At 48.8% G+C, this 16,240-nt stretch overlaps 8 protein-coding genes across 8 annotated transcripts; 5 read left to right on the top strand and 3 right to left on the bottom strand.

The window, feature by feature from the left end:
- Nucleotides 1–640: 640 nt before the first annotated feature.
- Nucleotides 641–1,576, top strand: J056_002827 (Serum response factor-like protein B; the record flags this gene model as incomplete). The annotated part of the gene is made up of 1 exon (XM_009272092.1): nucleotides 641–1,576. The coding sequence occupies one exon, from the start codon at nucleotides 641–643 to the stop codon at nucleotides 1,574–1,576; it is 936 nt and encodes a 311-aa protein (XP_009270367.1).
- Nucleotides 1,577–1,750: 174 nt separating this feature from the next.
- On the top strand, nucleotides 1,751–2,814 carry J056_002826 (uncharacterized protein; the record flags this gene model as incomplete). Its single annotated transcript, XM_009272091.1, has 4 exons — nucleotides 1,751–2,157; nucleotides 2,211–2,274; nucleotides 2,320–2,622; nucleotides 2,677–2,814. The coding sequence occupies 4 exons, from the start codon at nucleotides 1,751–1,753 to the stop codon at nucleotides 2,812–2,814; spliced, it is 912 nt and encodes a 303-aa protein (XP_009270366.1).
- A 152-nt stretch (nucleotides 2,815–2,966) lies between these two features.
- Nucleotides 2,967–5,869, top strand: J056_002825 (uncharacterized protein; the record flags this gene model as incomplete). Its single annotated transcript, XM_009272090.1, has 3 exons — nucleotides 2,967–3,698; nucleotides 3,751–3,923; nucleotides 3,976–5,869. The coding sequence occupies 3 exons, from the start codon at nucleotides 2,967–2,969 to the stop codon at nucleotides 5,867–5,869; spliced, it is 2,799 nt and encodes a 932-aa protein (XP_009270365.1).
- A 124-nt stretch (nucleotides 5,870–5,993) lies between these two features.
- On the bottom strand, nucleotides 5,994–7,115 carry J056_002824 (YTH domain-containing protein 2; the record flags this gene model as incomplete). Its single annotated transcript, XM_009272089.1, has 1 exon — nucleotides 5,994–7,115. One exon carries the CDS (start codon nucleotides 7,113–7,115, stop codon nucleotides 5,994–5,996), a length of 1,122 nt encoding a protein of 373 aa, XP_009270364.1.
- A 410-nt stretch (nucleotides 7,116–7,525) lies between these two features.
- J056_002823 (UPF0045 protein sll) lies at nucleotides 7,526–7,855 on the top strand (the record flags this gene model as incomplete). The annotated part of the gene is made up of 1 exon (XM_009272088.1): nucleotides 7,526–7,855. The coding sequence occupies one exon, from the start codon at nucleotides 7,526–7,528 to the stop codon at nucleotides 7,853–7,855; it is 330 nt and encodes a 109-aa protein (XP_009270363.1).
- A 32-nt stretch (nucleotides 7,856–7,887) lies between these two features.
- J056_002822 (Plasma membrane fusion protein PRM1) lies at nucleotides 7,888–10,264 on the bottom strand (the record flags this gene model as incomplete). Its single annotated transcript, XM_009272087.1, has 8 exons — nucleotides 7,888–8,159; nucleotides 8,221–8,234; nucleotides 8,281–8,650; nucleotides 8,702–8,901; nucleotides 8,953–9,351; nucleotides 9,404–9,456; nucleotides 9,503–9,824; nucleotides 9,882–10,264. The coding sequence occupies 8 exons, from the start codon at nucleotides 10,262–10,264 to the stop codon at nucleotides 7,888–7,890; spliced, it is 2,013 nt and encodes a 670-aa protein (XP_009270362.1).
- Nucleotides 10,265–10,557: 293 nt separating this feature from the next.
- On the bottom strand, nucleotides 10,558–11,629 carry J056_002821 (uncharacterized protein; the record flags this gene model as incomplete). Its single annotated transcript, XM_009272086.1, has 2 exons — nucleotides 10,558–11,515; nucleotides 11,562–11,629. 2 exons carry the CDS (start codon nucleotides 11,627–11,629, stop codon nucleotides 10,558–10,560), a joined length of 1,026 nt encoding a protein of 341 aa, XP_009270361.1.
- Nucleotides 11,630–12,071: 442 nt separating this feature from the next.
- J056_002820 (Response regulator mcs4) lies at nucleotides 12,072–16,211 on the top strand (the record flags this gene model as incomplete). Its single annotated transcript, XM_009272085.1, has 4 exons — nucleotides 12,072–12,905; nucleotides 12,952–15,532; nucleotides 15,585–15,709; nucleotides 15,756–16,211. The coding sequence occupies 4 exons, from the start codon at nucleotides 12,072–12,074 to the stop codon at nucleotides 16,209–16,211; spliced, it is 3,996 nt and encodes a 1,331-aa protein (XP_009270360.1).
- Nucleotides 16,212–16,240: the final 29 nt, after the last annotated feature.

The raw sequence follows: 16,240 nt of genomic DNA, 5'->3' as shown, positions 1-16,240 counted from the left end.
CACACTGGTTAAAAGTCCCTGTAAAAAGATCTATGGATCCCTAGGCAGCTGCGATAGCATCCGTTACTTTTAAAATTTGGCTATAATTTTTTAAACATCGCTTTCACCCGAATCCCTCAAGTTTGTACCAAGATCACGGAGATCTGCAGTGATGTCATCGTGTGCTGTGCGCTTAGTAATTTCTAGAACTCAGGTGAATGATTTGATTTCTCGTCATACACATCTGGTCACAGGAAAGAAGACCCCACTTGGTCACTGAAGAGAAGGCCCCACGCGCAGCATCTATTGTGGTAACTGGGTATGTGGAGGCGAATGAGATCGAGGTTATATGAAATTCAGATAAGAACATAATATATATATCATGTAAAATTCGTCGCGCTGTCAGATATAAGATGCACGAGATATTCATCATCATTTGTCGCACACTTATCAAATGTTATATGTCAAATCTTAAATATGAATAAAGATGCATACTCTCTGTCACCTTTTAGTTGCCCCATTTGGCACGTGCAATCCATTTGCATTTCCATATTCGGTATGCTGCTTTAGGCTGGAAATTTAAAAATACCAAATGCAAATTCAAACGCTAATTCAAAGATTTCGGCAGTCTCCTTCCTTCTTTAGTTAATTGCACTACACAATGCCAGTAGCAAAGTCATCTCCAGCCAACAGCAACGACAGTGCTTCTGCGTATGAGGACGATGGATCAGCTAACTACGAAACGCACGACACGCAAAATAATTTGGACAGTTACGCGAATAGCATTAGGGGTACAGTCAATGACCTTAACCACACCACTCCATTAAACGAGCTGAAATTTGAGACACAAGTTGGTAACTTTGAAGAGGAGGGCGACGACGATGAGCCTGAGGATGGCAAAAAGACAAAGTCAGGTAGACGCAAGATTAACATTGAATACATCAAAGACAAGTCACGCCGTCACATAACGTTTTCAAAGAGAAAGAATGGTATTATGAAGAAAGCGTACGAACTGGCGACATTGACGGGTACCCAAGTGCTTTTGCTGGTTGTTAGTGAGTCTGGATTGGTGTACACGTTCACCACAGCCAAATTGTCGCCCGTAGTGAAGACAGATGAGGGACAGTTGATTGTGCAGAAGTGCCTTTCAAATCAGTATGAAATCGACGAGGACGGATACGCTCCAGTTCAAGATAGGACAAGCAAGAGAGGTAGACCATCGCGTGCAGAAACTGAAGGACACTCACTCAAACGTCAAAGAACGACAGATTTCAGTGAGACATCATTAGCAGAAGCGACGAAAGCAACGATGAGAGCACCTATTGCACCAGTGCCTGCAGTACCAAATCTCGACAGCGTTGCAGGTGGACATCAACAGCCACAGAATCTTGCACACTTTAACAGAGCACCGCAAGCTGCACATGCACCACATGCACCACAGGACGAGTACACTCCACGCACAGCGTTCTACGACAGCTCATACCTCGACTTCAACAATATCGCCCCAACAGAAGTTATGCCAAACCCTTTGCAGCAGTATCAGAACACTGCGGCTGCTGCTGCTGCCGCCGGTGCTTACGAGTACGTGGGCAACTGAACCAATCTACCTCTCAATACGAGGTGGAGTAATGAGCAGTGTAATATATGTTTAGGGATATTTAATTTAGTTTGTAATTTGTAATTCTATGTATATAGCTGTGAATTACCTATTTGTGTGTTATCTGACAACGTCGAGGAGGTCACGCGGAGATAAGATAAAAGATAGAGGCAGATGCAGCTCAGCGAACACTTGGAATTGATTAAGACGGGCGACGAGCACTATTTCAGCCACGCTCTGCATTATTTGTTGCCAGCGTTACAGAACAGCAGTAGCAGCGATGAGAGGATATTGAGCGTGTACTGCCTTGTGGGACTATACGTGCCACATCACATAACGATAAACCCATTCAACGCCCCGATACAGCAAGTACTCGAGAAGGAAATAAGCTCAGGTGGTGATGGTGATGTATTGCTGGTGTGGTTCATCATATCCGTCACTACGCATCCCAGCGCTTTCGGCCATTTTAGCAATATGTCGCTTGAGCAAGTTAGGAGTGAGTTCAACAAGTCAGATAAGCAGACAATGGAGCAGTACGCGCAGCTTAAGCAAAAGACATCTGGAACATCTGGCTGGGCAGAGTGAGTACCCGCATAGCCTCAGAGTATCACTAGACTGTTAACAAAGTCCAAAGTGAGCAGACTGCATATTTGCTATACAAGGCTTCAACAAATACTCTCAATATGTCCGAGCAGAGAGTGTGTCATTGGTCTTAATTGGTTATTCGCACTGACAACACGCAGCTTCTCAAAAACAACGCAGACACTATCAATATCAAAGATATCCCGTCTCATCATATACCTGGACTGATAAACTTTAATCCACAAATTGCAGATGTAGTGCTTTTCCCCGTCTTGTCTCAATCACCAGTACATCTCCACCAACTAGCGACACTCCCTCCGCACAAGTCTGTGTTGCACGTTGTAGCCAATCTATGTAAAAGAGGTCGTGAGCTCATGACCAAGACAGTACTCGGGATGTTCATATCTAACTGCATAGAATGGATTAACACGGCTGAGGAATTGAGAGAGAGTGGTGTGAAATATGTGAGTGTGGTTTCTTGTGCCTTGCCTTGTCTTTAATGCTGATGGCCTTGCTAGCTGTGCATGTTTCTCGCTACTCTACTCGACCAAGACATTCTAGAGAAGGACGACGCCGTCATGGTTGAAATTTCGCACTTCTGCATTGATTACTCGAGATTTAGCGATGCAATTCAATTGTATGCTCGACTCAATTAGACAGTTTGCTGCGTATCCAATTAGTCACATTCATTTGCTTAGTACATTCCTCAAATCCCTCACGCTAAATCACACTAAATATTCAATATTCAATGCTTCCTTGATTAACTCGCTGAACTTTGTCTCTTATTCGGCGTTTTTGTCTATTTTCGATGCGCTTTTCACTTGTTTTGATTTCTCTCCTAGCGTGTGCGTACGCTCAGCAAGGCGATGGAGAGGGGAATGAAGGGGGCGGAGACAGCGGTGGAGAAAGCAGCAGTGATATTGATAGTGGTAGCAGCACCGACACTCTCAGCAGCACCACTCTCATCGATAAACCATCAACGACATACACTGCAACTGCCACATCGATAGCAGTCACCAGCGCATCCTCATCTATACCCACTCAAACCTATGTCCCACTTCCCCAACCAGACAAAAACATAGACGAAAACCCTGACGAAAGCCCCGAAGAGCTGCCTGAAATGCCGCTGACGATCAAGATTACACCCGCATTCGGCGTCCTCGGCGCGATACTAATTATCTCTGCCATTCCCCTGGCTGTTCTAGGCAGCACCTCACGCTGGACAGGTGTCTGTATCCCTGTCTCGTACGGCTCGATGATCGCCCTCATGTGCATCCTCCTATCGACCGTGGTAATGCCCAAACTGCATTCGAACAATCCCGAAAGGGCAACTGAGGCGTTGGAGGGGGAGATACTGGTAGGGTGTGCCATACTGGGTATCATAACCGCCGTTGCCAGCTGGTGGTTCCAGCGATATGTCGCGTATGCTGTCTGTGGTTTCGGCGGTATAGCGTTAGCGTGGTGGATACAATGCATGCGTGACGGTGGCACCATACACTCAATGGCGGGCAAATGGATCTTCTACATCGGGTTAGGGACTGTGAGTTTGGTTAGTTGCCCACGCGAACATTTCTCACTATCAATCGCTACAGGTCGCCGTAGTTGCGTCGTTCCATCCGCGCATCATGAAGCACTTGCTCCGCTTCTCCACCTCGTTGATCGGCTCGTCGGCATTTATACTGGGTATCGACTGCTTCGTGAAGAGCGGACTGAAGGAGTTCTACGTGTACAACCTGGGGTACAACACGCTCTATCCGCCAATAAAGTGAGTGTGCAAGTGGAGCGGGGCTGCCGCCACGACTGACGCCATGACGCAGGAAAGGAGAGAATTTCCCGCTAACCCAGACGGAAATCATTCTCCTCGCCGTCGCTGCTGCCATTACCCTCCTCACACTCGCTCTGCAGTACCGCCTCGCTATCCTCGCAGGCCGCAAGGCCAAGATGGGGCGCGATGAGGAGGCTGCGCGCGAGATGGGGCTCGATCCTCACGACGCAGACGTCGACTCACTCGAGATGAAGAGAAACAGAAGGAGAGAAGACGCTTTGGATGCCTGGGAGAGTCAGAATGGGAGCGGTGATGGGGCTCGTAGGGGCGCTATTGCCGCAGCGAAGCAGGCTGTCAGCGGTGTTTTCAACAAGGCGTCTACACCAGTCAACCTCACCTTGAACGCTAGTAACGATCAAGATTGGAAAGAGAAGGGCGCGCCAGGTGCCAACGGCTACAGGTACAGTAGCAGTATGGAGAAAGGAAGCTACGCGGGTAGCAACAGTGTCAGTCCGCAGCCCAACGGAGAGCGAGAGAGAGGGGAGCGGGAGCGGGAGCGGGAGCATGAGCATGACGAGCGTCTCTCTCCACCCCCACCTGCAGTCCCACCCGCTCCTACATCTCCACCGCCGCTTCTCCCCCCGCTGTCGGCGTTCGGAGAAAGCGCCGGTAAACCCACCGAAGGTGGCAGGGATGAAGAGGACAAGACGGAGAAAAGCACACCTCCACCCGACCTCCCTCCACCCCTCGAACAGAGCGGACCGCTCCCGTCACTCGATGTGGGATTCGGATCGGAGATGCGCACAGAACTCGGTCTGCCGGAGCCCGATCCCGCTGAAGTGAAGGCGGAGGCGAAGGCGGCAGCCGAGCCAGTTCTCCCACCTCGCCCGAGCAACAACATCAGCAACAGTAACAATCACAGCACCAAGAGACCTCGAGCACCATCCGCACCAGCACTCAAGACATTCCAGTCGATGGATAAAACGGAGGCGGATCTTAAAGACAAGGAGGCACTGCTGAGCGATATCGCCAACATTCGCAGATCGATTGATCAGCTGCGCAGCAGAAGCATCGACGAGCTGCGCGAGGGAGACCGAGCTGGAGACGCTGGAGATGCTGGGAAAAGATCTTTGTCTGAGTTGCCCATGCGGAGGAATAGCAAAAGAGCTAAGAGTCAGAGCACACAGTCGTTTGTGAAGCGACCACCTGCTGATGAAGACGACGAACGCGATGAAAGAAATGAAGGAATTGTCAAACAGACTGAATGGGAGCAGTACGTGCGCTCGAGACAGGTATTTGCACCACCAGCGGGTGTCAGCAGGCCTATCAATCAAGAAGCGAAGGATGTTGGTGTGGAAGTGAGTCCGGCGGTGGCTGCAGCTGTTGAGAAGAGGAAGCATAGTCGAGATTTCAATGGTGGAGATCGATACAACTACAACCAAAACCATCGCTACAGTCCGGTTGCCTCATTTTCACCGGAGGAATGGGAGAACGTGTCGCCAAAGCAAGTCTTTGACGATGATTTACAGACACCAGCACGCTCTTGGACTCATTCGCAGACGCCCGAAATGTCTCATTCACGCTCACATTCACACTCAAACCCAAATTCAGCACCGGGATCGCGGAAAAATAGCATACCGTTCAGCTACGAAATAGGCAGAGCGACGCCGACAATGGCAGCGCGTCGTCCGTCGGCTTCTCCATCTGCTAGTCAGGCCTACCCGAATGAAAACGTTCTTGGAAACATGTCGCACACGCGCACATCGCCTTTCAACGGCTTGTCTAAATTCGACAGCAGCGATTATGGAGGTTACAACAACCGGAACCGGAGCAGGAGCATGACGGTGGAGGAGTTACAGGCTAGACATAGAGCACACCTGTCGCGGTTGCAGTCTCCGATCAACGAGAAGTTCCAACATGATATGAGGGGCGGAGGAAACGGTTAGTGCTGCGTTTGATAGCATTTCTAATCCATTCAATCCGCTGTATAAAATCCACACTACTTATGTTGTAAACATGTATTTTTTCTCTATTACATTGCCAAAACATAACCCAGAAAGAAGAAAAGAATTAAGCTTGCTCGATAGGAGCAGTGTTCCACAGTTCAACCAGCTGCCTGCCGACGCCTGGCTCAATCTCAGTGCCATCCCTACTCACTTTGACTTCGCGATTACTGTTGAAAGGGTTGCGCAGTCGAGTGTGTGAGAAGGGGAGGAACTGAACGGTGTTCCATTGGAGGGAAAAGGAGGAGTTTGATAGTTGTGACGACATTTTGGCGTGCCCAAACCAGCCACCGGATCTGTTGATGGAGAAGATGAGAATGACAGTGTGTGACGATCTAAAGGCCTTATCAAGGACATGCTCGTTGTGCGGCTGCGTCGACCACACGCCCGTCTTGACGCTCTCGAGGAGTTCGTCGAAGTGGTGGCTCTTGAGGATAAAGTAGCGTACGGGGAAATAGTGGCTGAGGAAGGAGTCGGTTGTGGAAGAGGTGCATGTAGAGGAGACTGAGCTGGAGCGTGATAATTTGGGCTGATTGTTATCACCTTGGTGTTCATTATCTTGATTGTTATCTTCTTGCTGCTGTTGTGTCTCACTATTCTGCACCTGCTCATAATTCCCATCACTAGCCCAATTCACCCAATTGCGGTGCAACTTGCGTCCACGCTGCAATCCAACGCCGCTACTCAGCTCTGCGTGCGTGTCGCGCACCCGAACCACCAGTCTCGGAGCACCTAGGCGTAGCTTACTCCCGTTCAAATCGCGCACTGCGAGATGAAGAGCGTGGGGGGTGGAGAAATTAGCGAAACAGCATCTGCTCTTGCTGATCAGGTGGATGCTGACTAGACCACAGTTGGGTGGAAGTGCAGCGTATTCACCGAGACTCAGTCGCGGTGCATGTGCAGACTGGCGGGCGAAGTAGCTGAAGAGTTCCTCGACGCTGCTGTCCGGTGGCACGTTGCCAACCCAGATGCAGTAATGGGATTTCGCAGACGACGGCGGGTGATACGGTTTGCGGATAGGTTGATTTAGTTGGTCTGGGTGGTGATTCTGGTGGTGGTGTGTCTGCGTCTGTGTCTGTGTCTGCTGCTGCTGCACCGGCTGGATTAGGTTCTGGGTCGCATGGCTTGGTGGTGATAATAGCAGCTGAGGGTACACGATCCATCCAGGGTTGTAGTATCCAAAGTTCATTGATTGCTGTGGTGGTTATCTGCTAAGAAGATTCTCTGTTTCACTCTGCAATTCATGTCTCCACCTGGCAATACGTAGCCTCCACCGCTGTTGTTTCTGGCAGAAGTCGCGGGAGACGGTGGGTGGAGAGTGAAGACACAGGCTCAGGGAAGACTCCCCACTTCTTCAATATCTACATTGCACGAGCCTTCTCCTTTAAACGAGCAATTATCGTTCCCAGGAACGCATTCTTAAATGAGGGTCTTACTGAAATGACTCCGCTGGAATCGGCTGGGTGTCTGAGCACGTGTGAGAGCGTTTGAAGAAATATGATAGTGCATTTGAGCTTATTTAAGCTTAATTGAGCCTATTTGAGCTTTATGTTTTTGTTGCAGTCTACACTTCCCAGCACTAGACTATAAATAACCATCATGTACTGCTGCGCCGACTTCTGCCTTATTCCATTTGGCTCGTTCTCTCTCAATCCTGACAATTCCTCCGTCGCTGACGAGCTTGCTGTTGTCCAACGCATTCTCGCCGAAACCCGTCTGACGCACAAACTCAACGGCCACGGTACAGAGCTTGAGGGCGAGTGGGATGCTGTCACATCGGCCGTCAAATCTTGCCACCAAGCACTACATGATCTAGGTGTTCATAGGATCTGCTCGGATATCCGTATAAGCACCAGGATCGATAAGGCTTCGGGAGACGGTGCAAATGCGGCGAAAGTTAAGGCGGTGGAGGATATACTCAGGAAGTAAAGCAAGTGACAAATATCAAATATCAAAATACATCAAAATGCATGATTGGAATACGCTGGAGAAGGTATGATAATTGTTGTGCGCTCAGCCGTTGGCAGATTCACTGTGTCAGCAGTCGTTGACAGTGCTGTATTCTTCTCTCCACCGCTACCGTCTCCACCTGCACCCGCCTCTGTACTATCAACCTCCACCTCACGCAGCATGACGTACTGCGATTCGTCATCCGGATCAATTTCGTGACGACGCTTGATTGCCAAGACAGTTGCCGCTGCTGCTGCGACAACTATAACTAAGACATACAAGCCTAATAGTACCGCAAAGATTATGAGAGATGCTTTCAATTGACGTTTGTAGGATCTAGCTACTTTTTGCACTATGCCTGTGTGGGTGTTAGACGCTAATATAAATCCAATCCAATCTCCTACTCGCCTTCCTCCCCAGTACTGCGATTACCAACGATTGTGTTGCGCAGCGGGTTCATAGCGTTTGCGATTGTTGTAGACACATCGAACAGGTCATCGGGCACTCTCAACATATTCACATTTGCATTGTTGTGAATCCAGGTTAATCCGCTCTCAAGTGTATCCAGTTTCGATCCGACGATGCACTGAACGTAATTGGAGATAGGATCTTCGAGGAAGGTACCGTTGAACGCAGTCTCGATAGCGCTGTTCAGCCCTTCTTCGAATGATGTGAGGGTGTTGTTGATAGGCACTATACCATCGTCCAGCCATCCAATTATATCGTCGTTGATCGCATTCTCTATATTCCCAATAGCATCGTTTGTGGTGTTGGCTGGGATGGACTTGTTAGACAATTTATGTAATGCCCTTACTCAGCACTCACACAGGCCCGTATATGTAGCAGTGGTGAGCGACTGGTTGAGTTTCGACTCGGCGGCATCGTAAGCCGATCTCGCTCGACTGACGAAGCTATCCTGGATACGATCCACCACAGCGTATTGTACGCCTGTGGATAACGCCCCCATTGCGCCAATCGACAAAAGTGTTATGGGGTAAGGATGTGACACGACCAGCGCAGTCCATCTGAATCATGAGGTACGTTAACGAGTTCAAAACACCAGGCTATAAACCCACCGTATGCCATCGCGACGCAATGCTGGCATCCGCCTCGTCCACTTGTAGACATACGGGTTGGAGTGGCTGCTGATGAGCTCCGCTAGTCGCTTTGGGTCGCTGCCGTAATCATACTCTTCGATAATTTCTTTTCTGCGGCGGTAGCGCCTGCGCTCGACATAAGCCAGGACGATACAGTACACGAAGGTAAACAGAGTGAGAGCTACTATCAACCACAGCCCCATCTTCTTGATCGCATGGCCGAGGTCTGAAATCAGCGATAGATCCATGTCGGAGCAGAACGTAAACCTGTGCGCATCTTGCTTTGTCGCTGCGGCGTTGGTAGCACTCGCCGTATTCTTGTAGCTGGCGATCTTGTCAGATACTTCATCAGACAGCTTTTGGAATGGTGTCAAGATGCTGCGAAATGTGAGATGTGAGACACAAGGCTGAAGTCAAAATGGCCACTCACACTCCTTCCAGATAATCGCGAAGATCTTGCAAATCTGGTAGATTCTCGTTGGCCTGTGAAAGTCGTGAGCAAGTGGCAAATTTAACACGACCAACGCACTTCATTGAGTGTGTCCTGCACACTCGCCGGCATCTCGAAATTGTTGAGCGCATCGAGGGAAGGCGCCTCTATGTGGCCAACGGATTCCCCGGACCACGAGATAAGATCATTGATCGTATCAATAGCGTTGTTGGCGCTGTCGAAAGCACTTGATACCAGATCGCCGATACTATGAGCCACATCCTCAATCGCGCTCGTAGCCAACCTTACCAGCTCCGTCACGGCCGCCAGTGCCGTCTGCACGACCAGTTGCAGGAAGCAGAGTAGGAGGGATCGGTAGAAGTCAATGAAGAACATGACGACGATGGGTATAGCTTTTAGTCTGCGTGGGGAGGGTATTAAAGGGATTGCAAAGTCCAGGGAACAACTTTATACCCACAGTAACAACAATACCCTCTCTAGTCCACTAATAGCGCTAGTCGTGGTATCTTGCACTTGCTGACCGAGTTTCCGTTGCGCCGTGAGCGGCATATTGACAGCATCCTCTACCCTATTCTGGACATTCTGACAGGTGGCATCTACTGCGCTAGTAGCGCTCCCCGTTATATCATCAATGCTCGCGCGTGATGCTGCTATGGTAATTATGACGAATAGCGTGCCAATTACGGCGGGCGCGAGAAGCGTTAGCGTCATGCACGTCTTCTCTCTCATAGACCCCCTTATGTGTGTATTGTTTGCTTTATGCGCCTTTTGCGTTTTGTGCTTCGCATACCAGCTCTGAATCCGCGTACGGGTATGTGGGGGCAGACCATCGACGTTCATTTTTGTGTTTTGTGTTTGAGTGGTGGCTCAAAACACTCCTGAGTCCTTACGTCTCTCACAACCCTTCCCCTCTCACGCTCTTTGTTGGACTTTTATCTTGAGACAATGGGCTTTACGCAGGAACGCAGGAACCAGCATGTGATGCTGGAATTGCGGGGGTGGCAATGGTACGGGAATTTTGGTATACACCACGTTTGTCTTTCTTTTATCTTTATTATCGCACTTCCATCGACTCTTTAAGTCATTTCATTACACCAGCTAATCGCAATCTATCTATTCATTTTCAAATACAATTAGTTGGAGTTGGCAAAGCTGACACCCTTCTCAATGTTCTTTGCAAGCTCATCGAGAGCCTCAGAGAAGAGCTGCTTCTCGTAGTCAGAAATTTGGCCGATAGAGGAAACCTTTTCGACACCGTTTGGACCGAGAGTGACTGGAACTGAAAAGTATTCGAGGTCCTTGCCGAGTTCCTTTTGCACTTCCTTACCGCCTTGGACGTGGTTGAGGTTGACGAATGAAGGAACAGTGATAGCCTTGCCGTTTAAGCCTTGGATGAACTCATCAGCGAACTTGGCTGCAGCGAAGGCCATTGAGAGGGTAGCTGAACCAGCACCATCCTTTGCCTTGACAACTTCGTCACCACCGAATTGGATTCTGTTGACGAGGGCTTCGTGTGCTTCCTTCTGGAGTTGAGTGTTTGGAGTAGCTTGTGAGATGAGTGGAAGGATGGTCTTGCCTGAGTGACCACCGTAGACAGGCACATTGTAGCTTGGACCTTCAGAAGGCTTGCCAGATGACTCAGCAATGAAGGTCGATGCACGGGTGACGTCGAGCGTGGTAACACCGAAAAGCTTGTTAGCGTCGAAAACGCCAGCCTTCTTCAAAACTTCAGCGGCGATTGGGACGGTTGAGTTGACAGGGTTTGAAACTACCTGGATTGAAGCCTTTGGTGCGTGTTCTGCGACAGACTTAACCAAGTCTCTAACGATAGATGCGTTAGTGTTGAAGAGATCGTCTCTGGTCATGCCTGGCTTTCTTGGGACACCAGCTGGGATGATGACGACTTCAGCGCCCTTAAGGCAATCGCCGATGTTTTCTGGGTTGAATCCTTTGACTTGGGCGGTGGTTGGGATGTGTGACAAGTCAGCAGCCACACCTGGAGCTCCCTTCAAGTCAAGAAGGCTCAACTTGGTGACGCTGTTGTTAAGCTTGCAGAGGAGTGATAATGGCTGTCCGATACCGCCGTTTGCGCTGTTGCTTGGGTGAGATGGTTTCCTTAGCAGTGACGCACGCTCACCCGAGTACTGCGACGTGTCTGTTCGATCTTGCGGAGTTTGTGAAGGCGCGTGCTACTGTTGGAATCATTTTGTTTGCGTGGTGGTGATGATCGTACGAAAGAAAGCTAGAAGAAGGGCAAAAGTAAGATACATTTTAATTTTCAATAGCAGTCTTGTTTTGATCAGTGGAAGCTGAGAATTCCCCATACACCGCACTATTTGTACAATAGCCACGCTGTCTGTGCACATAAGCCATTTTACAACGCCGAGGACACCAACAGCTCTTTTCAAGAGATGATTGTCATGTCTGTACTCCCCGTATTCTTTTATATGCACACCCGCTTCATCTCCCCGGATTTCGCCCAGACTACGGATCTCATCCACACCTGGAGAACAGCCACAGTAAATCAGCAGGACATACCTCATGCAGCACAGCACACACAATATCCACTCTGCGCATCACAACGATTCAAATATTCTTATCTCCTCTCACTCTCCTACTCTCAAGACACCCATTACGCCGAAAGTATATGAGTCCTCGCAGCGCACGCAGCGGCTCCCCAGTTTCGACAGTAAGCTCGACCGGTGGATCTAACGGCAAGGATTTCAACGGCGTCGGAAATCTCGCACGAGCAGACGGAGATCTCATCCCAAAGTCATTCGATCTTAACGAGGACATGTACTCAGATCCAGAGGAGACTGTAGACAAGAATGCTGATCTGAATCTGCTCAACCCTCACATGCACGATCGGTCTATCTCTTACGGCGAGGGAATCCCGCCAGAAGCCTACCTACTCCAAAACCATCTAAGAAGGATGAATCTCGAGGAATCCATCCAAAGAACTTTCTCAGCGCCGATTTCTTCAAGACTTGGCCATCTCCAAAATCCAAATATCTCGAATTTCACCCACACTTCTGATGACGCTTCCGATCTGCACCCTTCGTCACTCCAAAAGCAATCTTCTCAGGAGCTGGCAGATCTCGTCCAGCTGCCGATTCAGACTATCATTCAGCTCTCGCCGCCTCATTTACTCGACCACGCTAAAGAACAGTACGCTGCTTGTGGCTTGACATTCCCCACGCCATCCATTTCTTCCTTCTTGACTGTCTCAAAGGCTTTGAACTACTTGTCTGTCTTTCTGGCTTCCCCTCAGCAGTCCAAGCGTATTGGCGCTCCAGTTTTCAACTTATCGTGGGACATTGGCGAAATGTTGCAAGGTGTCGCCGACAGTATAGCTGGTTTGGCTGCTGAACGCTCCATCAACATCATAATTGCTCATTCTGGTGCAAACTTGCAGCACATTTCTGTTAAAGGTAGTTCCTCCGCCATCAATGAGGGCTCTCTGGCTTTCGGTTTGTTACATGTGGGTTTTTCTATTCTTTCTTCCTCAGCACTCACACAATATCTAGATAATTAGAAAGATACTATATACAGCCCTGCCAGGATCTTCATTGGAGATTTGTCTCTTCCTCACACCAGATCTTTTAGAAGATGAACCTACTGATCCCAACGAACCCAACGAAAATAAGATTACACGCCTCAATTGCACGTTCGAAATTCACCACCATAATCCTAGTCCCGCAGTGTCCAACACAAAACACAACAGCGTTCCTTCACCTTTCCTTGCAAACCTCGTCACCAGTCACATACTGAGCGAACTCGTCGCCGATCTTTGCTCACGGCCAGTGTATGCTAACGCTTCAAATGAGCCTCATCGGAGGAGCTACAATTTTGTGCTAACTCTATTTAAAGGTGACCAATTACCTGAAAATCACCACGAGAATGCTGAAAATGAAGCTAGCCGACAGCCTTTCGGACAGAATTTCCCGCTTGCACGCGAACCAACGCTCAGGGAACTCGAGCATTGTGCTAGTCGCACTCTACAAAATTACGATGCAGAATTATATTGCCATTCAGAAAGTGTTTTTGCAAAGCACGTCTCAGGATACCTTTCTTCGTGGGGAATGACAACCGAGGTACACAATATATCAAGTAATGAGTACCACGAAGATCTCTCTCCACAAAGTGCATTGTCCAAGGCATCTCCAATGGCTATTCCGGGAGCGCGTGCAAGCTTGGTTGAGGATTCATCACGGGAAGCATCAAAGAATAGCTCGTCGTTTGAGAGTGCAGTTGGTAGTGTTGCAAGTAGTAGCGCTAGTGGTACTGGGTTTGATCGTGCAAGTAAAGATTCAAACAGACCTCGGTTTGTCATTATCGATGACGAAACCACGCTATTTAAGAAGAAACTTAGACAAGAGCGGCTAAAGGTTATTAGGAGATATCATAAATCAATGGCATCTCACACGAGATCATCCAACAACCCCACTCCGAGGCCGACCTTACGTTCACAGCGCACTAATACCAATACAAGTCAATCAACTCCACAGAATCAAGATCATCATTCTCTTCACTCACATCATTCACACGATAACAGCGGGCCTTACTTTATTTATTTCACAAGTCTTGAGAACTACAAGGTAGTGATAGATGCTATTCTTTCGGCTAAGGCGTCTATTGATTTGTCTGGTGGAGATCCCATTGAATTTGATCTACCAAACATTCAGGTTTTGCCTAAACCAGCTGGACCTAGGAGGATATTGACAGCTTTGCATACAGCAATCCACAAACCAGTTGTCGACCCACATTTCAGGCCCCTGGCTACAACGCCTATGTCGCCTAGCATTTACTCAAATACATCTGGATCAAGGTCTTCCAGATATTCGTCTTACAGTTTCTCAAGGTCATCACACGGCCTTACTGATGAATTTGAGAAGACTCCATTGGAGCAAAATAATTATCTATCGCCACCACCACTCCACAAACAGTTGACCACTGACTCGCGATTTTCGAATCTCAGCACTCATTCCCGCGGTAGTCAGAATGCGACTTCGCCTATTGACACATCGGCAATCAATTACTTCTCAAATAAGGCAGCAGAACTCGGCGAAGGAAACAAGGGTATGATTGTCCAGTCGCACGATGGAAGAGCAGCTGGGGTATTCTTCGACCCCACGCGGTCGCCAGGAGAGGAGTCGGACATGAATGAAAACGACGAGACAAATGAGTCGAAAGGTAGTAGAAATATGCAGTCAGGACCTCTATCAGTGCGAAGCAGACGCAGTCGGAGATCTTCACACTCGAACGCACCTCTCACTCGCCACAGCAGCATGCGCAAATCTGCGCTGTACAAGCCAAATATCGGGATTCGGGAGATGATTGAAAGGGCTAAATCGGGCGGTGCGGTTGAAGATGACGGGAATGAAGGATCAAAGCCTAACCTTGAGAGTAGAGCTTCTACCACGGTCTTGGAACAGGTCTGTGAAGCGAACGGACGACCAGTCCCACTCAATCACTCGCGCTCAGATCCGCCTCCGAACATCTTTGCAGATGCTGCGCCTACAATCACATCCCTGCCGAAATTCACCCTCGACGAGTCAAACGATATACCATCATCAGACCCAGCCAACGGGAGTGGACAAATTTTGGCGTCGGCATCCAAGCCTGAGAACAAAGAAGGCAGCGGCAGCGGCAGCTTTGGAGGTAGCTCACACACTGATAGATCATCTCATACGACAAGCGCAAATTCAGTGACTACCTCCGCTAGCGCAAATTCAACGTCTACCACCACAAGCACTATTAAGGAAAAGGGTCACTCATTAGGCTCTATTGGCAGCACGTCTACCATTGGATTGAGTGGGTTGGATATACCCAAATCAGACTCGCCGGAACCGACAGATGAGCAGGACAATCCGTTCAATCATACACCTCCAGTTTCGAGAGCGGCGGGTGAGAGACCAACGCTGAACACGAGGCAAAGGTCCAAATCTGTGCTTAAGTCTATCAAAGATGCTGCACAAGCTGCGAGACGAGATGTGCAGAATAAGTTCAACGATAGTAGAGCGTCTCATGCGCCTGTCAACCCACAAGGAAATGGATGGATGAGCGGTAGTAGCGTTAAACCACCAATCAATGTGCTCATAGTCGAAGGTGGGTGAGACTTTGGACGTGGCAACAACTCACTCATTAATTTGAAATCCAGATAATCCGATCAACCAGACCATTCTTAAGAAATTCATGACAAGACGTAATGTCAAGTATGATATCGCTCTAAATGGTCAAGAGGCAGTTGAAAAATGGCAGACGGGCAATTTCCATTTGTTTTTGGTGAGTGTGCTGGTTAACTCAACACACGGTCTGACAAAATCCACAGATGGATCTAGCATTGCCTATATTGAGTGGTGTTGAAGCAGCGAGGCAGATAAGAGCGTTTGAGAAAGACAGAAATGTTGGTGTTTTTCCATCTACACCACCGTCAGAATTATCATCGGAGGTGCAAACAACACGTAATAATACTGATGATGGTCTGAAAAAAGATACATACACACCCTCAATCGCAAATTCGATACACACCAATTTCAAGTTCAGATCACCTGTCATTATAGTCGCACTGACAGCTTCTTCTGCTACATCAGACAGAGTTGCGGCTTTGGAAGCTGGTTGTAACGATTTTCTGACGAAACCAGTCAACTTCCAATGGCTAGAGCGTAAGATTATAGAATGGGGCTGTATGCAGGCCTTGATTGACGTTGATGGTTGGCGCTTATTCCGTATGAAGCGCTTTAGTGCGATAGCTGAAGAGAAACAAACAGAGAACTCAACTGCGTAGAAGCGCTAAGGTTTGCAAAGCACTCTTAC

Source organism: Wallemia ichthyophaga (assembly GCF_000400465.1).
Source record: "Wallemia ichthyophaga EXF-994 unplaced genomic scaffold scaffold28, whole genome shotgun sequence".
In the NCBI taxonomy this organism is placed as follows: domain Eukaryota; kingdom Fungi; phylum Basidiomycota; class Wallemiomycetes; order Wallemiales; family Wallemiaceae; genus Wallemia; species Wallemia ichthyophaga.
The sequence above is the reverse complement of the archived record's forward strand: the minus strand, read 5'-3'. Positions and strand labels throughout refer to the sequence as shown.